General features: G+C 36.4%; 1 protein-coding gene across 2 annotated transcripts; it reads left to right on the top strand.

Moving 5' to 3' along the window:
* Nucleotides 1–1,168: 1,168 nt before the first annotated feature.
* LOC127627054 (testis-expressed protein 2-like) lies at nt 1,169–23,023 on the top strand. Of its 2 annotated transcripts, none has more exons than XM_052103270.1 (12): nt 1,169–1,427; nt 5,558–6,829; nt 8,422–8,622; nt 8,800–9,088; nt 10,927–11,159; nt 11,399–11,539; nt 13,918–14,017; nt 15,564–15,696; nt 16,352–16,483; nt 18,211–18,423; nt 21,519–21,639; nt 21,833–23,023. In XM_052103270.1, exons 2-12 carry the CDS (start codon nt 5,567–5,569, stop codon nt 21,935–21,937), a joined length of 2,931 nt encoding a protein of 976 aa, XP_051959230.1. In that variant the 5' UTR covers nt 1,169–1,427; nt 5,558–5,566; the 3' UTR covers nt 21,938–23,023. The 2 variants fall into 2 exon arrangements, with proteins under 2 accessions (XP_051959230.1, XP_051959229.1); XM_052103269.1 differs by having other exon boundaries at nt 16,349–16,483.
* The last annotated feature ends 74 nt before the right edge of the window (nt 23,024–23,097 follow it).

Here is a 23,097-nt window from a genome sequence, read left to right as displayed (position 1 = left end):
TCAGAACTGCTTAACTGCTCATTGGGAATTTTCTATTCACACTTAACTGTAAAAGTGGAAACCTGCCATTTACTTAAAGAGCTTTTTTTGTGTGTGTTTTGTTGGTGTAATCTAATGTATTCATGTTTATTCAGTGATGTTAAATACGTTTTTGACTTGAATAAAACCAGTTAATTTAGATGGTAAATTTATTTTAACCTAAAACTTTTTTTTTAATACGAGATTTATGTAAGGATTAAAGAGATTCACCCCAAAATTGAACTTTTCTCTTCATTCACTCCATCTCAAATGTACATTACTTTCTGTCGTTGTGCAGAACACAATGGTGCAACATTTGTGTGAATGGTGACCACAAATTTGAAGGTACAAAAATCACATAAAGCAGCATAAAAGTAATCTATAATACTCCAGTGTCCAGCGAAATGATAGATATGGTGAGAAACCGATCAATATTTAAGTAATTTTTTACTGTAAATCTCCACTTTAGATTTGAAAGTGAAACTAAACAGGTACCTAATGTGACTTTCAGATGTAAAAAAAAATATAGAAATATCTGTTTCTCACCCAAAGTGATTGCATCGCTTCAGAAGACATATATTTAACCACTGGAGTCATATGGATTACTTTTATGCTGCCTTTATGTGATTTTTGGAGCTTGAAATGTCTGGTCACCATTCATTTGCATTGTATAAACCTACAGAGCTGAAACATTCATCTAAAAATATTTGTTTGTGTTGAGCAGAAGAAAGAAAGTCATACACATCTGGGATGGCATGAGGGTGAGTAAATGATGAGATAATTTTAATTTTTGGGAGAATTTTGATGTTATTTGTTTTAATTTGAACTGTTTTGCATTTTTTTATGTCAGATTCATTGTAGCAAATTCAGGAAATGCTTCGGGCCATCATCAGCATGTTCTGTTATGTCTTCATGAGTGAGTGTTGGGGCAAAGGGTTTTAAATCGGGATTAAAGTGGACTGCAGATATGTTCTCTATAATCAGATTGAGGAGATGCTGTTCGCCAAATCACATCTGGCTGAAGCCTGCGAGGGGGCGGAGTTATTGTTTATGAGGAGAGACAGGCTCGCACAGTAATATAAATGGATGTACGCCTGAAATATAGTAAAAATACGTGCTGTAGAATCCTGATTTACTGACTGCACTTGAACATCTGCAAAGCCCGACGCACAATGAGGGCCATAGATGCGCGCTATCAGTCTTTAATTATAAATCATGAAGATGTCAAGCTGTTTTCAGACTTATGATTCATTCCAGCCGTATTAAGAAAGTGTCATCCGTCTCGTCTCTTGGAATGATTCACAGAACTGCGACTCAGTCACACTACCAGGACCATTAGCGATAAGATGCCCGAAAGCGGATATTTTATGGAGATCAGAAGGAGATATTTTCCATGGTGGAGAAATTAGGTGAGTTAATTCTGGTTAATTGTTTGGAAGTTGCTTTACTCTAGAATATACTGGTATAATCTATCGGTTTACATACTGCGTGAATCTATTGTGTTACGAATGAAACTTTATCTTGATATGTTGCTATACATCACTTGCTCCATGTCTCTGAAAATAGTACATAATAATCCATTTGAAACATTGCAAAGCTCACTTCATCTGATATTTAGCAGTGCCGTTAATCTGCTGTGCATAATGTTAAGTATCACAGCTCGGCAGATGTGTAAAGAAATAGAAATAGCATCGTCAAATAAACAAGCAATCAATTATACAAAATAAAATAATTAGATAGCCTATTTTAAAAACGTCTTGTAATGCAGTTTTCCTATTTTCAATAACAAAAACCTTCCAATGCCACCTAAATTGCACATCTCAATTAATCTATGTTGTACAAGTGCATTGTTTTAATTTTTAAAGATTGATGCCTTCCAATAAGCTGTTCAATATTTTTCCTGTCATTCATCCAAACAAAGTAGCACAGAGGAGGTTATTCAGAGCCTTCGGTATGCAAGTCAGTGATGCTAATTTTTGTCCTTATCTATGAATATATATATGTATGTGTGAATTTCATTCACACAGAGCAGTTACTTGAACACATCTTCTTTGATGAGCATATTTTTTATTTCTGATATTTTTTTCTGGGGCTAAAAGGGATAGATCACCCAAAACTGAAACTTCTCTCATCATTTACTCTCATAAACTAATTAGTCACATGATTAGTAACTCTCTGTACATCTTGCCATTGCAGTCTCTAGGCACGATCATTATTTCAAGCTCAATTGCACTTAGTGCTTGACGCATGCGCAGAGCACTAGATGGCGCTAGAAAGTGTAATCAAACTTGAAATCATGATCATGCTGCCTTAATCTGCTTTTTGGAACCTCAAAGGTCTGATCACCATTCACTAGCATTGTACGGATCTACAGAGCTGAGATATTCTTCTAAAAATCTTTGTTTGTGTTCAGCAGAAGAAAGAAAATACATATCTGGGATGGCATGAGGGTGAGAAAAATATTTAAAAAAATATTTTATTAAAAAACAATTGTGTTTTAAAATTAGTCAAGTCAAGTTTAAAAAGTTTTTTTGACATCTTGTTTCTTGTTCAGGTCACATGAAAATATGTACAATTTTTGTCACCTTGGACAACCGTATTTGTCAATGACCCAGATATCACTCAACAGGCTTTAAAATCAAACTGAAAGCCACTAATATTTTATCCCACTAGATACCAGATTATGACATATGCACGCTCTTTATACACTTATAGTGAGGATTCTAGACATAAAAGGCAAAGCCTATACAGCATCACATGTTGCGTTGTTGACAGCCATCACATGAGGATTTCAGTAGGATTAAATGAAACATGAGAGAGGACCAACATAACACTTTGTTTCTATTGATTTGCCCTTGAAAAGTCTGTTGGATCATTTGGAGTAGGGGAGTAGGAAATGGAGTAGGGATTATAGCAGGGGTGGGGAACGTCCCTCCTCAGGTCTGTATAAGGCCCACGAGACGATTTTAACTGACCCGCGAAGCCATATGAGAATTATTTTAATAAGCATGAAAATGGCCTTGATTCAATTAAAATAATGATTATTTAAAATAAAAACAATGCAAAATATTGTATAATGGAATGTCCCCTTTAATTTGTTTCCTTGGTGCGTGAGCACGTATAGAATACACCTGTATGTTCATTTCAACCCACAATAAGAATCTGAAAGCAATGGTATGGCCAACAAATCATTTTGTAAATACTATAATGGCACTTTATGAAAATGGTTCCCCACTCCTGTATTTAAAAGGGTTTGCCAGTGGCTTGAGTATTGGTGTTAAATAGTTACATAATCACAGTGTTAAATAGTTACATAATCACAGTAGCTAGTCGTTAACTTTCTTTTAAATTCCTTACTTGACCTAGAAAGATAGTGGAAGGTTTTTTGTTTAATTCAGTCAGCTGACTGATCCAGAAAATTATTCTTTTCTCTGACTCAGAGATATTATTGAGTCCCTTACTCTGGTTATACTCATTAGTACAATGTGGTGTTACAGTCCATAAGGAAAATTATTACAGTTAATGGGCATACCAAAATTTGATTAAGTTGTGTTTGTTTCAACAATAATTTATTACACAAGGTCTTTTAAGTAGCCCTAGACACAATCAATGAACAAGAACAATGAATATTATTCGGAGCATGAAAAAGTGCCCCTAGGCTTGTTTCTTTTTTTTTTCTGAGTGGAAAAAGAATATAATAAATCTTATGGGCAAAGCATATTTTTAGCACTTAAAGGGTAATAGAGAATGCAGAAATTTAACATAACACTGAAAATGCAAATATTCAGCATAATCGTTCTTGCATCAGCACTTTGGCTTCCACATACAAGAGGATATTACCAGGCACAAAGTCTTGGTCTTTTTAAAATCCTAATACTGTATAGCAATATAGTGTCAGAGAGCTACCATAGTCATTATGCTCTGTAATGCTTTATAAGGAATATTCTTGGTTCAATATAAGTAAAGCTTAATCAACAGCATTTGTGGCATAATGTTGATGTCTCATCCCTCCTTTTTTTAAAAAAAAGCAAAAATCTTACAGTTACAGTGTGGCACTTACATGGAAGTGAAGGGGGCCAAATTTTGGATGGCTTAAAGGCAGAAAAGTGAAGCTTATAATTTTATATAAGCACAAATTCTTCTGTTAAACCTTGTGTATTACTTGAGCTGTAAATCATTGTATTAACAGTATATTAGTGGTTTCTGAATTACATCATCATGGCAATGAATTTGTAAAATTGGCTATAACTTTACACAGAAAAGTTTAGTAAGCAATTTTATCACACTAAAATCATGTTAACACACATTGTTCATGTCTTGTGGCTAGACTTTTGAAATGCCCAATTCACTTCCACTGTAAGTGCCTCACTGGAACCCAGATTTTTGCTTTTTTTAAAAGAAAACTTGGGACAAGTTGAAATACATTTTTGTGGCAGTCAACATTATGCCACAAATGCTGTCGATTTGGCTTAACTTGAATTGAACCCGGAATATTCCTTTAAAGGGATAGTATCTAGTAGGGCTGAGTCGACATTATAGACAACATCGACAATAAAAAATTGTCAACAAAATGTTTTGTTGTCGAATAGTCATTTGATGTCATTTAATGTAACATGAGATCACATTAATCTCTAATTATGAAATGCAAGAGCAGCGCTGCAGCTCGCGTCTGACTGAGGAGTTAAAGAATTACACAGCTCACAGTCCAGATACACTCTAAACTTTCCAATCATAATATATGTCACTGTGCATTTCTTATTGTGAAGAAAATTGACAATGCACAGCTTTATTAATAAGAAAGAGTTCGTTTTTTTTTTGTGAGTTAAATATGGATTGAGGTGAACAGAAAGGTGAGTGGGAAGTCTTCACCCCATTACACACCGCAACAAAATATGTTTTTGGCTTGTTTTCCAATAAAAATATCTAAAACTCATTTAAAACAATGCACATTTACTTTAGAAGCTATACTGCAGAAGAACATTTTTTTATCTGAGAATGTGGAATATAATATTAAAAATACAAATATTTAAAAATATATACAAATCCTTAAAAAAAAGATGCATTCACCTGAGAAGCAGCACATAAGATATTTACACTTGCTTTTAGAGAATAGATCTTGAATAAAGTACATTTTTATCTTCTCAAGGAATAAGGATTTTTAGACAATTTTAAATGGAAAACAAGACAAAAACACTTGATAATGATAACTGTGAATTTCTTTACTGAATTAAACTCCCCTTTAATTCAGTGAATGTCATTTAGAGGTATTTTTAAAAGATGATTTTGTCCTCTTTATTGTTAGTAAGCATGTTTAATACAACCTTTTAAGTCGGGGCACAAGCTGAATAATCAGTTAATAGCTAATGATTAATCATTGCAATAATCACAGAATAATCGAATAATCGTTCTAATAATTGTTAGATTAACCGATTATCAAAACAATCATTAGTTGCAGCCCTAGTATCTAGGTGGCAAAATAGTTGTATTGTCTTTTTTCTGCTCATTTAAAGGTTTTAACTTTTTTTTTGTTACTGCATAGAGATAAATCATGGAAGGGACGACCGGAAATGAAGGCATCCAAAAATTCACCTGTGGGACTCAGAGGCCAGGCCAACAGCCCTCTTCATCTCAGGACATGGACAGGAAGGGCATAGTGATCCAGCTAACGGGTACAGAGGGTGAATGGGACAGTCTTGATGACAATGACCTCATATTCACTTTAGAATGTGATGGCCGAAAGTCACTCAGCTCCCTCCCAAAGCAAAGGCCATGTTCGGTGGACATTCAGCCTGAGGAGGATTGGAGCCTCAACTCATCTGCATTCAATGTTCCTCTCTCGCCCTCTTCACCAGGCTCCCTAGGAGATCCTTTAACCTTGGGCTCTGGCTTCCTTTCACCTACACACCGGCCTCTGGCCAGCTTAGTGAAGTCTTTGTCAACAGAACTAGAACTGAAAGAGTCCTCTCTGAAGCCCAAGCCACTCCTAAGCCTGGTCAAGTCAATTTCTACAGAGCTTTCCCGGAGTGACCCGGAAGTGTCTCAATCCAAGTCAGATTCCAAGATCAATCTGCACCTGTGGACGCAGTTCACCCAGCCGAAAGGTCACAATGGTGACTCCCGTACTGCCCCTCCTTCTCCAGTCAACCTGTCCCCGACTGAGCCCAAAGCTAGCTTCTTCAAAATGGAGCTGGAGGACACCCGACGTAAACTCTCTGAGGCCATGCAGGAACCTCTTAGTATGTTCAGTAAGATCATGCGGGAGGACAGTGTCGCCAGTCCCAAGCACCAACGGAGCACAGGGTCATTGGACTCCCCAAGCTACAAAGGCTTTGGAGTTGGGAAATCGAATACTGACTTGACAGCAAGTGAATCTCCTAAGAGTGCCAGGAAAGCAGAATGTGAGCTTCCAGAGTGCAAATGGACTGTGAGACACAGAAAACGGTGTGTGCACAAATCTTGCCTTTCCCATGATCACCATTGTAGACAGGGAGATTTTGGGCCCATGATGGAGTCCAACACTCCAAATATGAATAGAACTGCTCAGCCAGGTGTGGCAGAAGATGTGAGAGGGCAGTATTCCTCTCCAGTTCCAGGAGCTGGACTTGTTTATGTAGCATTGATATCATACTGCTACTTTATCTTGCCTTTGTCATCTTATTGGTCTGGTCTGTTCCTTGGGTTAGCATTTGGACTGATGTTGGGGCTTGTACTTATCCGATGGGGCTCCACCAATCACCAACATAGACTAAATAGGACCCACTATGATAACATTCTCTTTGAGACACTACAAAACAAAGTGTACTCTCTCAAGGTGAGTATGATGCTCATTTTCAGTAAACTTTTAATTGCGAAATACACTCACTGTTAACTTTATTAAGAACACTAAGGTCCTAATAAAGTGCCTGACGTGGTCTTCTGCTGTTGTAGCCCATCCACCTCAAGGTTCGACATGTTGTGCATTCTGAGATGCTATTCTGCTCACCACAATTGTACAGAGTGATTGTCTGAGTTACTGTAGCCTTTCTGTCAGCTCGAACCAGTCTGGCCATTCTCCGTTGACCTCTCTCATCAACAAGGCATTTCTGTCCACAGAACTGCCGCTCACTGGATGTTTTTTGCTTTTGGCACCATTCTTAATCAATTCTAGAGAATGTTTTGCGTGAAAATCCCAGGAGATCAGCAGTTACAGAAATACTTGCGCGTCTGGCACCAACAATCATGCCACGGTCAAAATCACTGAGATCACATTTTTCCCCATTCTGATGGTTGATGTGAACATTAACTGAAGCTCCTTAACCATATTTGCATGATTTTATGCATCGCACTGCTGCCATGGCTGATTAGATAATCGCATGAATACGTAAGTGTACAGGTGTTGCTAATAAAGAACTAAGTGAGTGTATGTGTCAACACAGAATTGGTGCGATACTTTGCACTTGCATTGCTAACTTGAGCAATGAACATTTCATACTGTACATTAAAGCCATAGGCGGAAATCGCAGGGGGTCGGGGCTATTTACAATGTATTGTAAATAATATAATGATATATTCTTAAAATAATTGTTTAAGAAATAAAATAATACAAATGCAAATGGGGCAACAACAAAAAACCCCTTGGTGTCCCCTTCAAAAATTGCTCTTGAGAATTGTTATGTTTATTGTCCCCCCCCCCAACATTTTGATGAAATTTTCGCCCCTGATTAAAGCATTGCTGCAACTGGTAGTTTAAGGCTAAGAAAAGCAGCAGAACAACACCCCAGGTAACAGACTCGCAGATTGCTGTTAAACTAAAGCTCCACTTAAATGTGTTAAATCAATTTTAAACACACTGCAGTGAATTTTACAGTGTCTGAAGTATGCTTTTAAAGGGACAGTTCATGCAAAAGTGAAAATTCTGTCATCATTTACTCACCCTAATGTTGTTTTAAACCTGTATGATTTTTTTCCTCTGTGGAAAAAAACAAGATGTTAGACTCAGTCACTATTCAATTTCATTACACCTTTTTTCCATCCAATGAAATTGAATGATGAATGAGGTTAACATTCTGCCTAATGTCTCCTTTTGTGTTCCAAATAGGAAAGTCAGAGGTTTTAAAACAACATGAGGATGAGTAAATGATGACAAAATGTTGATTTTTGGACTGAACTGTCCCATTGAAATCTTGGTGGTTTTCTTTAAAACCTTAAGAAAGGCCTTTATTACCACTTATTCCATGATTAATCCTGTTCTACAGTGTCTGGTTCAGAATAACACACCCTCTGTTTTCACAAACAACTACAGCTGTTTTATCCTGATGCCCCACTTATATACTTTTTTGTCTCTGTGCTGAAACTCCTTTGCAGTGAAGATGCAGTTATGCAGAGATTAGAATAGAATTTAATTGAAGTTTTTCTGCGTTTCAGGGCTGGATGAATGAGATTTACACATATGATCCTGAGACTTTCCACCCATCCCTCATGCACTCTGTGTATGCCACTTTGGAAGGACCCTATTTGTGGCTTGACTACCCCCGTAACAACATTCCCCACTGGGCTAGCTTTGATGAGCCCTGCTATGAAAAGATTTTCACCCACTCTCGGGTATTTCGACTCACTGGCAGCAAGGTTTGTGTACTTCTGCTTTCCTTTCTGCCTCTCAGTAGAAAGTGGTACATTGCCCTTCAGTGGCGGTGTGACACAGTTTTGCTCATGGTCTCTAAACCCAACTGGCTTGAATTTTAATGTGGCAGAACGTTGCACTGATGCCACATAATTCTAATGAAGTTGTTGCCTTGGTAACAGGTATTTCTTCTGCCATTGGCTTTGGCACACAAGAGAGTGTGGAACAGGAAGTATCCCATCTGTATAAATGTGGCAGAAGGAGAAAGAGCTGTGGAGGAGGAGGAGACCATAGAGGGGCAGGGGGAGACTCAGAGAGCAGAGAAACCCACTGGCTCAGTGATCAAAGACAGTCAACCTGTCACACTTTACCTCTTTGGACGAACAGGACGGGAGAAAGAGGAGTGGTTCCATCAACTAATTTCTGTGTCCATTCACAATGAAGAGGATCATTGTGAATACATATTTGGTGGTAAAGATGCTGAAATCAGTTATGCTGAAATAGAATCAAGGCACAAGTCAACTGAACCTGTATGTTACAAGTCATTTAAAGGGGTAATACACCCAATAACGAAAATGTCATCTTATTTATTCACTCTAATGTTGTTACAAAACTGTATGCTGTTATATATTTATGTGGAAAATAAAATGAGAATTTTCACGCTCCTATTTTCATAATAACATTTAAATTGAAAACATTATAATGAAATTAACATTTCATATTTACGTCTGTGAAGCTCTAATAAAACAAATAAAAAGCATGATAAAAGTAGTCCGTACAACTTTTGTGTTAAATTCCAAGTTTTTGAGAACCAAAATATTGAGTTAGTTCAGGGGTCTTCAACAGGGGGTCTGCCGATTACTGATTGATCATAAACACATTTTTGTGAAATAATGTGAAAAAAGAAATAAATATTAAAGGCATACTTCACCCCCAAAAATCATTATTTACTCACCCTCATGCCATCCCAGATGTGTATGACTTTCTTTCTTCTGCAGAACACAAATTAAGATTTTTAGAAGAATATCTCAGCTCTGTAGATCCATTCAATGCAAGTGAATGTTGACCAGAAATTTGACGATCGAAAAATCACATAAAGGCAGCTTAAAACAATAATGCATGTTTAAATACATATCTTCAGAAGCGATATGATAGGTGTGCGTGTGAGATCGATATTTAAGTACTTTTTTTTTTACCCTAAAATCTCCTTCCTGCCCAGTAGGTGACAATATGCACAAAAAAAATTTGAATTGCCAAAAACAAAAGAAAAATTTGAAAGTGAAAGTGGGGATTGATCTTAAAAAATTATTTAAATATTGATCTGTTTCTCACCCAAACCTATCATATCACTTCAGAAGACATGGATTAAACCACTGGATATGACTTTTATGCTGCCTTTATATGCTTTTTGGAACTTCAAAATTTTGGTCACATTCACTTGCATTGTAAACAGCTACAGGGCTGAGATACTCATCTAAAAACCTTAGTTTGTGATATACAGAAGAATGAAAGTCATACACGTTTTGGATAACATGTGGGTGAGTTAGTAATGAAAGAATTGTTATGTTTGGGTAACTATCTTTTTAAGTAAACTTTAACAAAGCTGAAGGTAAGAAGCTGAAGTTTAGCTAAAATGATTCATTTTCCTTCACACATTATAATGTTTCACAGTAAGTAAAATCTAAATTTAATGCACAAAGACAATAATACAAATGTGAAGGTTTTTGCAATTGTAATCATCACAGCAAATTATGTGAATACATTAATATGGTTCTATACACATGTTATTGTACAGGCCAGTCTTAAAATGAGACACTTTGTACAATATGTAACAGAGGGTCCCTGCTCTGTCTCTCTGTCTACTTTGACATGAACATTTTTTGTTTAGTTAGTAAGTTAGTGAGTGGAAATCAAGAACCGGATCAGTCCAAATCTTGAACAAATTTTTAGGCCAATTCTTTTCAAAGAACCGGTCGATCTGGTTCACATTTTAATTGATCTGGTTCCCTCACTCAGTGATTCAGTTGCATTGAAGATTTTTTCAAAATGAGCCATTTTATGTTACACAGAAAAAATAACAGCATATCGGTGAAACTATTTGAGGGTGAGATGACTGAATTTTCATCTTTGGTAAACTGTTTCCTTAAAAAAACTTTTTTTTTAAATATAATTTTTACTTCAATGAGTGTTTATGAATGGTTCTATTTAAGATAGAGAATGTAAAGCACTATAGTCTCTTGCCAAAGTTTCTCTTCCTACACAATGTAAAAAAAAAAATCACTATACTGATGATTTCTTTTGCTCTATAGACAAGTCTGCATTGCATAAAGAGAACCCTTTGGGTCTGTCACATGGTGGTGAATTCTCAAGCAGAGAGTGCACTGAGGATATGTTGCATAGTGACCCGGTTGGCAGAGCAAAAGAGAACATTTTACCCGATTATACCTCTTACATGACCAATCTCATCTCCTCAGTACATGCCAGTCCTCTGGCAAGCCCTTGCCACAGCAGTACCCAGGGTAGTCCCACTGACAAAGATCAGGTGAGAGCTGTATTCCTTGTTTTCTCTATCCATGCAGATCTAGTTATTTGTATCGTACGCGTAGATGAGGTTAACATGCCAACATGATACTTTAATAACTACCTTGCTTCTTGCCATTTGAAGTCTTTAAGTGCCACTTTCTAGACAGTGAGTGTGCCTTCCATTGGCATTTGATAAGAAAATTATAATGTTACTAAATTATTCCAAACAATTCTTTCTTCCATCCTTTTTTTAAGCAGAACTTTTGTTGCCAAGAGGATGAAACAAAGCCTGTCTGGTTGAATGCACTGATTGGCCGGATCTTTTGGGACTTTCTCCAAGAGAAGAACTGGGCTGATCAAGTTCAGCAAAAGATACAACGAAAGCTGAGCAAAATCCGGGTAAGAGAACAGAAAAAACAGGATTTGAATGGATAACATGATAATATGAATCTTCCTTAAAGGTGCATAAAGCCAAGAATTCTCAAACTTTTTGATGCCAAGGACTCCCAAATATGATGTTCCCATTGTGAAGAAACTCATTACAAAAATAAAAAGGCAGTTATATATTTTCATGTATAAAGACCCATTTATACTGTTAAAATATTGTCCCAAAGCAGCTTTACAGAGAATTGATTTACAGCCTCCAGTGATCAAGCTAATGGCAACCATGGTGAGCAGAAACAGTCAATAGACAAAAGGCAGTCAATTATGGGTTGGAGGCTCTATATGTCTTTGCTGGCGGTTTAGAGGTCCCGTCCCTTTTTGGTGCTCAGCCTGCAGCTAAATCCTTTTCAGATTTTGTGCGGACTCCCTAGCACAATCCCGCAAGCCCCCCAGACCCCAGTTTGAAAGCGATCCCATAAGCAATCTTTTACAGAATCCCAATTACCTGAGAGATATCTCTAAATTAAGTGTCCTTAGTTATCACACCTGTCTCAGTGGAGAAGGATACAACTGCACTGCCTTACAAAACAAAAAGGCAGTAACCGCATTTTTGGTCAAAAATGAGTTATTATCATTTTCATGACATTCAAGGCATCCTTTGTTATGTGACAAAACATCTTATCTCAAATGTGTGTCGTTTTCGAGAAAAATGGTAGTCGTTTGTACAGTAACTGCAAAAAGCCCTAGTGAAACAAAGCATGAGTAAAGTAACATCCATTACTGTATTCTTGTTATGTTTTACCTAACAAAAAATAACCGTGTTGCTGTGCAGTGAAGTTACTGTTTCCATGATGAACACACACAGGTAAGGAGGTAAAACTTCTAAAGGCATCAGGCTATCCCATAACTTCCAAGCAGCCAGCGTGATCATCTTCGCTCTTATTAGCCTACATGAATGGCGTATTCTTTTTTCATAGGCTAATTATTCACGGCGTTGTTGTCCAGCAGGAGAATATAACTGTCCATAAACACAGCTATCGGTGTAACAGTTATTCTTTAATGTGACAGGTGTCTGTTCAACTTAAAACACACTCTCTTCGCGGCCGCTGTTTGAAGACTATGTCCGCTGTTTAGAGAAGTTAGCGAGTTGTGAGCAAAACTGACATCTTTCTCTTTACTGCATCCATGCTTTCAACAAAAACAAACTTCTGCAGAGCGAGCCGGCAGGTATTTATGCCCCCCTTAGCTCTCAGGCTCAAACACATTGGTTCCTGTTCCTAAGCATTTATTTATTGCACGGTTTCTTCTTCTGAATATAAAATAATATATTTTATTTGGATTCCCCTTAATTATATTAACCTATGAAAATGTTGTCCCTCTCTATGAGTTGGTATGGGTGCCACGTTTTTGGTAAGTAATACAAAGCAAGAATACAGTAACTGCAAAATAGGGGTAAAATATCTAATTAATTTTGAGGATTGATATGTACAAAGAATAATCTAATATAAAGTAACAAAACAGCCACATGTCCAATAATCTACCTACAACTACTTAGGCTGGATGACAGGATAACTAAAGTAATTTTTCTCAGCTCTGCACTCTGCGTAGGTACTGCCGTTTTGCTTTGTAGGGCAGTGCAGCAGAGCTGGGATGGGAACTCTTTCCCTAATCTAAACATTTCCCTAACCTTAACTGTGAGTGTAAGAGACACCCTCTTTTGGATTTGGCACAACCCCCTTTTGGAGTAACCCTGCCTCCTTCTGGATTAACCCTGCCCTCTTTTGGAGATTACGTCCAAAGTTGGAGATCTCTGGCCTGCAGATATGCCTAGTTGTCTCTGTGAAACCTAGGCTCTGTTAACAGCAATAAATAAATAAACAAATAAAAAACAGATTCGTTGTTTAGCCAGTCAGAAGACTTTGAGATGCTTTCTGCCTGTGAATCACTTTGTGCATTCACAGAGCAGCCCATATATGGTAAGCAGGAAACTGAGGGTGCTGTAGTTGAAACAGATCGTTCAAGTCAGATGTATTTAGCTTCACAAGCAGTTGTCCGTCGCTGCTTTGTTGTGTGACGCTACATTGCTACTGTTGATTTTAATAACTTTGACAACACTGAGATGATATGCCGCTCTTCTATTGCTCTGATTACATTTGTAGTGTTTGATTTGAAAAGAGGGGGTGTGTCTAATTCAGTGGCTAACAGCTAATATTGCTTACAGCACATTTCCAATGTGTTTAAGGAATGTAATGTTTCCATAGAGAAACCTGTAGTAGCCTAATTTTTACCCTCTACAATTTTAATTTTTATTATTGAAATATACAAATAAAAACAGATGTTTATGTTTCTACCCTGTGTACATGTCTCTCTGTGTTTACCCTCTTTTACTACAGTTGCCTTACTTCATGGATGAGCTAGCCCTCACTGAACTGGCCATGGGCTCCAGCATGCCCCAGATAACATGCACGTCCATGCCACAGGTCAACAGCAGAGGTGAGAGAGCTGGGCTGCTAAGAGCCTCTTATAAAAGAACAGATTAGATCAGTCATCCATCAGGACTGCTTGAGTGTTATTATGTTCCTGCACTGAGCAGTAGATGAGATGTTTTTATCCAGCTGTAACATTGAGAAGCAAAGGAGCAAATAATATTGCGTCACTCTCCTCTGTGAATAGCAGTGTGTCTGCAAGCATCTGTGCACGTGTCTGCTTGCACAGTCAGCTGTATGGTGAAATGCTCTGTGTGAAGCATATGGAGGATTTATTATCCAATAAGAATTGGAGGTTATTATTGTGTGTCTTTTAATCTCTGCCGTATGATCTTTGTCAGTTGTGTAATACACAAAAAAAAAAGAAGATATTTTTAGATTTACGCATTTCAATTTCAGAACAAAATTCTATCAAAGAGAATTGAGTAATATTTAACAAAATAAAACAAAAGTAAAAACTAAATATTTTTACATTTTATTCATTGAATGTTGTTAAGAATCACGCTTTTTTATGTATATTTTGTGTTTGTATATACTGATTTATTTGTTATTGTTGTTGTGTCTATGTGTAAGTCATATAAAAAATGAAATATTGACAAAAAATATGACAATGTAATTTTATGCAATGTTGTTATAAAATAGAAATGCGTAAACCTTAAAAATAGGTTCATATATTTTTTGAGTGTACTGTAGATTATGGCACTGGACTGAGTCTGGCATTCTCACTTAATTTTTATCCCCTTTATGGATTTATTTTGTGTGCAAGTATACGTAGGCTTTTTATTTTGCTATAATTGTCTTTAATTTGTATCATCCATGAACATCAGATCGTATGCTTGTAATATTGACCTCTGACATACAGACAAAGCTCTTAGTGACACTATGTCTTAATGTCTATTGCCAATTTACTCTCATTCTCTTACAACATACTGTATTAGTCAATATTAGAATAGTGATTGAGTTTATGTCAGTTGACCTTATAGATATTTTAATAATACACATTTGCTTTCATAAGAATGTCTCACTATGCGTTTTGAAGCATTAATTTATATAGTTTGTATATAATATTTGAAAAATTATTTGGGTCTTGTGATTGGCATTTGTGCTCCAAACACATTAAACTGTGGTGATCATGTGGGAGATGCAGGTTCAAATCTGGCTCCCTGTCATGTCTCTTTAATTTTATTATTAAAGAAATAGTTCACTGAAAAATAAAAACCCTGTCATTATTTATTTCTCTCAATACACCCTCATCCAAACCCATATGACATTCTTTTCTCTGTGGAAAACAAAAGGAGATGTTAGGCAGCATTTTAGTCTTAGTCACCATTCACTTTCATTGTATGGAACAAAAGATGCAATGAAAGTGAATGGTAACTGAGTCTAACATTCTGCCTAACATCTCCTTTTCAATGGAAGGTTTGGAACAAAATGAGGATAAGTAAATAATGACAGAATTGTCATTTGTGGTTAAACTATCCATTTAATAAAATGACAAAAAGACAAAGAAAAAAAAAGAAAAGAAAAGAAAGAAAAATGTCTTTGTGTGTCAGGCCTTTGGTTGCATTTGGAGGTGGAGTACACAGGGGCGCTACAGATGACTCTAGAGACCAAAATCAACCTCTCCAAACTTGGGAAGGATGGAGTCCTTGAGACAGACACAGAGTTGGAGACCATCAATGTGCTGTGAGTTTTTCTGTAGCATAAAAAATATCTTTACCTAGTATTTAATATTTCAAAGCAGCCTATACAATGGGGTCCAAAAATGAATGTTTTTCATTTAAAACTTAAAATCAAGTGAAAGTTGTAGGCTTTTGGAAAATTAAAAACAAAGAATATTCTGAAGTAAAATGAAGAAGAAAATTGTAAGATTCTGCTCTTTTTCTTGGCCACTTGTCAAATGTGAGCAAATGTGTGACATTGACCATGTTATCTCCTTTGTATGAAAAGTTACATTTCCTTGCTTCCTTTGAAGCACACAAGATGCAACCTTGTCAAATAATGCTGGGATAACATGAATCATCAGGTTTTGCATAAACATGGATTGTTTGATTTCACTAAACCAAATGAGGGTCAAACCGAATACTAAGAAATTTTCACTCATTTATAAGCTTTTAATATAATTTTTAATGGAAAAAAATGTGTAATGTATTAAATTACACTTGAAAAGAATGCAGAATATAAATATTTTCACTTGTGGTCTCCGACTTTAGACCCAACTATGCATGTCATATACTATAGTTTCTTAAATTCCAGATTTAAATTAGTACAGTATGTTGGTTATTGGTCTATATTTGTGATATACAGTATGGTTATGATGAAGCTCTGTATTCTGCAGCAGCAGGTCCAAGCTCTCTGTGCTGGCTGACAGTGATGAGGAATCCTCAGGTACAGGATCCTCTGATGAAGAGGAAATTTCATCTGTTGACACACAAGGAGCTCTGGCAGAGAAGACTGTACCTGGTGCTGAGGGGTAATTACTATTCACTCAATTCAGTTAACAGTAAAAGGAATAGTTCACCAAAAAAGGAAAATTCGTCATTATTTGCACACCCTTATGGGGCTTTTTCACTGCATGGTACGGCTTGACTCGACTCTGCTCACTTTTGGAGGTTTTCCACTGTGGATAGTACCTGGTACTTTTTTAGTGTCACCTCAAGCGAGGTTTCAAGCGAGCCGAGCCGATACTAAATGTGACGTCAAAACTCTGCAGATCACTGATTGGTCAGAGAACATCGTCACTACCAGCGTCACTGGATTTGCGACACGGGATATCGACACGCTAGTTTTAAAGTTAGTAACAGCGATAGCAGTATCATTTGTTCACGTGACTTTCGAATTGTAAAAAAGAAATGGCTGTGCGCAAAACCATGCTGTGGTCAATAAACGAGGTTCAGACGGTCCACTCGTTAGTAGCCGAGGAGAGGATCCATCGAGAGCTTGATGGGGTGACACAACTATGACGATCAGCCTATAATCCCACCCACGTTGAGGCGGCACTAAACAGCAGTGGAAAAGCAAGCTCAGAAAAGTAAAGCGAGCAGAGTCGAGTCGAACTGTAACGTGCAGTGGAAAAGTGCCATTAGTGTACCTAACCTGTGTAAATTTCTTTCTTCTGTGGAACACAAAGGAGAATTTTTGAAGAAGATCCTGACACTATTCTACACTTTGTGGACACTCTTTTCCAAATAATGAAAGAAAATGAGAACTGGGGCTGTCAAGCTCCAAAATGACAATAAATAATCATAAAAGTATCATAAATGTTGTCCATATGACTTGGAATCTAGCGCACGAGTCGATAGGACCACTTTATGATACTGGGTTTGGAGGGACAAGAGGGTGTGTAAATACAGTGATAGAATATTCACTTTTTGGAATAACTATTCCTCCAATTTTGTGATGTTGCAACTCCTTATCCATATGTCTGTCAGAAATACTTAAATGTGTACATTTAAGCTCAAGATGTAAAGTCTTGTAGCTGACAGCATTAATGAGGTAAAATGTGCATGGAATCTTTTATTATGTGCTTAAAGGGATAGCTCACCAGAAATCTCATCATTTACTAACCTTTCATGCCATCTCAGATGTGTATGACTTTTTTTTATGCAGAACACAAATGAACATTTTTAGAAGAATATTTCAACTCTGTAGGTCCATACAATGCAAGTGAATAGGTACCAACATTTCAAAGCTTCATATAAAGTGGGTGTCATATAAGTGTGGGTGAGAAACAGATAAATATTTAAGTCCTTTTTTATTATAAATTCTCCTCCCTGCCCAGCAGGTGGCAATATGCACGAAGAATGCGCATCACCGGAAATAAAAGAAGAATGTGAAAGTGAAGGTGGATATTGATAGTAAAAAGGATTTCATTATTGATATGTTTCTCACCCACACCTATCATATTGCTTCTGAAGATATGGTTTAAAACCACTGGAGTCGTATGGATCGCTTTTATGCTGCCTTTATGTCCTTTTGGAACTTCAAAGTTATGGTCAGCATGCACTTTGTTTAGACTTACAGAGCTAAAATATTCTTCTAAAAATCTTTGTGCCATCTGGGATAAATGGTGAGAGAATTGTAATAAATTTTTTGGGAACTATCCCTTTAACACATTGTCTTTTTTTGTTTCTTGGACACTAAATGTAGCTCAAAATAAATCAAGGCCACCTGATGAAAAATTTACATTGCTCCCCACAGAGTTGCGGCTGGAGGCAGCACTAGTAGGCGGATTTTGAAATTCGTTGACAAAATTGCCAAGTCGAAGTACTTCCAGAAGGCCACAGAAAATGAATACATTAAAAAGAAGATTGAAGAAATGTCCAACACCCCTTTGCTGCTTGCTGTGGAAGTTCAAGAGCTCTCGGGAACGCTTGCTGTCAACATTCCACCTCCCCCCACCGACAGAATTTGGTAGGAGCCATTCTCACACAACTGAACACACTCAGTTAATGATGCATTCAGAACTGATGCTTTTCCTAAACTCGCAAGATATTACACAGATTATCTAAAGTAATCATGCTCTTTAACATGTGTTATCCTTCTCTCTTTGATTGAGGCTTTAAACTAAACTTGTAATTACATTTCTATTGGAGGGTTTAAGGATTAGGCAAGTGTAACACATTATTAGGCACAACGCAAGTTTTTAATGACAATTTGTTAATCCGCATATGCAAACAAAATCACTCTGAAGAAAATCTGAAGAAATTTGATGTTAAATGAGCTATAAGGAGCAGGATTTTGATCCAATGAGATTTCACAGCGGGCGTGGCTACCCACACTACAAAAATATAAAACTTTTAATCAGTATTTTGTCTTGTTTTCCAATAAAATATCTAAACATACTTAAAACAAGATAAATGAAGCAAAATGTTTTATTTCCGAGAATATGTTGTTTATTTTTCTTACCCCACTTGAATTTTGTTCTTTTTTTAAGCATAAAATGTTTTTTTTAATGGGATAGGAAAAATAAGCTCAATTGAAGATATATTCTCTGAAAAAAAGGTCTAAATATCTTTTGTTTTAAGGAGTTTTTTATTTTTATTATAAAACAAACAAACAACTTAAGTGCATTATTTTCTGATGTGCAGCTTTTACGTCACAGAAATAGAAACCATGTGACAAAATGTTGTTTTTGTTGCAGCTAGTGAAGAAAAAACCTACAATTTACTTTGGAGTTATTTTATCGCTTGTCAAATAATCGTGTCAGGAGAGCCTGTTTAGCACTTTATTATGAGAGATGTTGCTGTCTTATTATAAAGGACAAGTTCTTAGAGTGATATTGTTTGTCCTGTTATATCATCCGTCCTGTCAAATGAATGTTAAATCATCCATCCTGATTGACAACACCAGGAATCTTAGAACTCTCTGTCAGAATATCAAAGTTTTGTCTGATATCCAAAGCCAGTTAACATCAACAACTTATGTTAACTCTTCTACCAGCCCAAGAGCTAAGCATAGGCAGCAGGGGAATGCTCTGTCTCAATACTCAGTCTGACCAGCATAAATTCAACAATTGTTTTTATACCAAGCAAAGACAATAGAAAATTACTGCTTTACAACATCATCCTGTGAAGTTGAAGACCTTGAAATTGAGACAGCTCTTTATTTCTAATACAGCACACAACCCAAGATGAAACTGAAATAATGCACAGCAAGAAACAATTAAAAACGATAAGTATTAAGTAACATTGAATATTGTAACGTTGCAGCAGGCAGAGCAGGACAGGAGCAAGCAAAGACATTGATGTAGTGAGAACCCGCAGTTTATTGACTACTGTATCCAAAACAGAACCTACTGTGGTTCTAGACTATGATTTGACTAATGAAAACAAGGACTATGACACAACATTACAGGATAGTACAATAACAATACTCAACAAAGCACAAAGGCAATCATGAGGACTTAAAAACATAGACTAGGATTAACAAGATAACAAAACCACCAATGAAAAGACTGAACTAACAACATAGGGACCAATGACAGAACTGAACTGACAAACAAGATAACAAGACTATTAAACATGTACCAATGAAAAGGCAAAACTAATAAACCAAGAACCAATAAGATCAATTCATCTAGGGACATAGGAAACCACATGACTAACACACATGACCAGAAACAGAAGGTAAACTAATTTCAAAATAGAAGACATGAAAACAAAACATGAACACACTTAAACATTACAAAAATACTATGTAAAATGAATATAAAGAATTGAGTAAATATTTAATTAATTTGAAAGAATTCAAGAATCAAATGAAGTACAAAACATTTATGTTTGCTTTCTTTAAGTCACACACATTCAGGTTGCCATTAAAGGGATAGTTCACCCAAAAATGAAAATTCTCTCATCATTTACTCAACCTTATGCCATCCCAGATGTGCATGACTTACTTTCTTCTGCAGAACACAAACAAAGATTTTCAGAAGAATATCTCTGTAAATTCTTACAGAGATATATATACAGAATAGATTTGTAGGTCCATACAATGCAAGTGAATGGTGACCACAATTTTGAAGCTCCTAAAATCACATAAAGACAGCATTAAAGTAATCCATAAGACTCCATTGGTTAAACCCTTATCTTCAGAAGCGACACAGTCACTTTGGGTGAGAAATGGATCAATATTTAAATCCTGTTTTACTATAAATCTCCACTTCCACTTTAAGAATGGGAAGGAATGTGAAAGTGAAAGTGGAGATTTACAGTAAAAAAAAAAGGACCTGAATATTGATCTGTTTCTCACCCACACCTATCATATCACTCATAAAGAAATAGATTAAACCACTGGAGTCATGTGGATTACTTTTATGCTGCCTTAACATATGTGATTTTTGGAGCTTGAAAGGTCTGTCCACCATTCACTTGCATTGTATGGACCCACAGAGCTGAAATATTCTTTTAAAATCTTTGTTTCTGTTCATCAGAAGAAAAAAAGTAAATGATGAGATAATCTTCATGTTTGGGTGAACTATCCTTTTAAAAACTCAATCGATCTTTAGATCTTTTAGTACTCAACCTAATGTAACTGTTCATGGCTTTGCTCAAATCGTACAGGTACTGTAAGTTTTAAATTGCAATACCACAAATTAAAAAAATCCCTATTGCCTGACAGACATCATGGAAATAGATGTCCTGAGATATCTCATTTTCTCAGGCGCTGTAAACTATAAAACACACAGGGAGCAACCTGCACCTTTTACACTCTCAGAAAACTAGTAAATGTGTAATTCATTCTGTTTTGCTCATAATGGGTTTGCTGACATGGAGTTTGGAAGAGAAGGTGGGTGGTTAAGTTTGCAAAATGGCTGAAATCGCTTACAGCACAATGTATTGTCAGTGGCCCCCCAAAAATGTGTTAGCATGTGGATGGGCAAGATGCTACCCCGGTGGCTGCCCATGTCGCCCATGCTTTAATCCGCCACTGGGAATTGTACAGACTCCAAAATAGCTTCTGTTTTTCTGAACCTCTGGCTCAAAAGTATTTTGTGGGTTTTCTCACAGGTACAGTTTCTGTGTGCCCCCGAAGCTCGATCTAAGAGTCAGACCCAAACTCGGAGAGCGAGAAGTGACTTTCTGTCATGTGACGGAGCTGATTGAAAAGAAGCTGCAGGATGAGTTTCAGGTTCATTTCAATAATCTTGTGACACTCTTTGAACTTTAAAGCCATGACTTCTTTAAGAAGTTTAATGTATTTAATCCTAGATTGGTAAACAATAACAACATATTATTCATATGGCAGCTGTTTTTAAGGCCATGTTACGGTACAATGTCTAAATTACAATTCAATAAAATAAAATGTTATTTTATTTTTCTAGAAAGTATTTGTTTTGCCCAATATGGACGACATATACCTGCCACTAATGAACTCTGGAATGGACAGCCTACCAGCTTCCCAGCAACACCCTGCACAGCTCTCTTAGAATTCCTATGTGGCCTCCACTGACAGGTGTGATCTGAAACACACTGTGGAATGACAGTAGTGCCTCCTTGTGGACAGACATGAAAATTTCTCACTCATTCTTAGACATCCTCTAGTAAGCTTCAACTTTATTTAAATATTACTGCACAAAGTGTCAGTAGCCTCCAAACATGATCTCTCATACATAATTTAGTTTATTAGACATCTCCCAATACATTCCCCTCTCTTGGTATCTTATAGGAATAGTTCGCCCCAAAAAAATATTATTCGCTCATCATTTACTCACCCTTATGCTGTTTCAAGCTTGTATGACTTTGTTTCTTCTGTGCAACACAAACTAATTTTTTTAAAGGAGATATGATGTGTTTATATTCATACAATTCAAGTCTACTGGATCCAAAACTTTCAAGATATAAAAGAAGCATAAAGGGTGGTTTAATCCATGTCTTTTGAAGAGATAAGATCACTTTTGGGTGAGAAACAGACCAAAATGTAACTCCTTTTTTTTTTGTAACTTCTTGCCACAGTCATAATTTGAAGCTCAATTCCACTTCCAAGCGCTTGACCCAAGTCAAGATTTATAATAAAAAAGGTGTCACATTTCGGTCTGAATTATCATTTTTGGATGAACTATTCCTTCAATTGACCAGTTCGGTCTTTCTTTGTAAATAAACCACTTTATTGTTTATGTCATGTCATGAGTTTTTAAAACAAAATATTTTTATTATAAACCCTTGAAAGTTAAAGATCCACAATAGTGTGAATAAAAATAAAATAAAATTACAATCATTGAATATAGCTATTTGTTGAGGTTGGACAAGTTTTACGCATTGCAGATGTGTTTGTTTTAACTTAAACAAAAATACTGAGCATCAAAGATTTGACATTTTCTGTCAAGTATCACTTCAAGATTGTAATGCCTAATCCCAAGCAGGCATTTGAATGTTTCATTAATTGTTTTTTGATGATTTATGTTTCACTGCCTCTCAAATCTTTGAAGCTGGGGTGTGCAAAGAAATACAGAAGATAACCTTTATTTAAATTATTAGTCATCATGCATCTTTCTATAAAGATAATAAATCTGTAATATTGGTGTGTACAGTCTATGTTGTCCTTTAGATGATTATTAAAAGACCCATTTCAGTATATTTCCCCATTTCA

Source organism: Xyrauchen texanus, chromosome 33 (assembly GCF_025860055.1).
Source record: "Xyrauchen texanus isolate HMW12.3.18 chromosome 33, RBS_HiC_50CHRs, whole genome shotgun sequence".
Lineage (NCBI taxonomy): Eukaryota > Metazoa > Chordata > Actinopteri > Cypriniformes > Catostomidae > Xyrauchen > Xyrauchen texanus.
The sequence above is the reverse complement of the archived record's forward strand: the minus strand, read 5'-3'. Positions and strand labels throughout refer to the sequence as shown.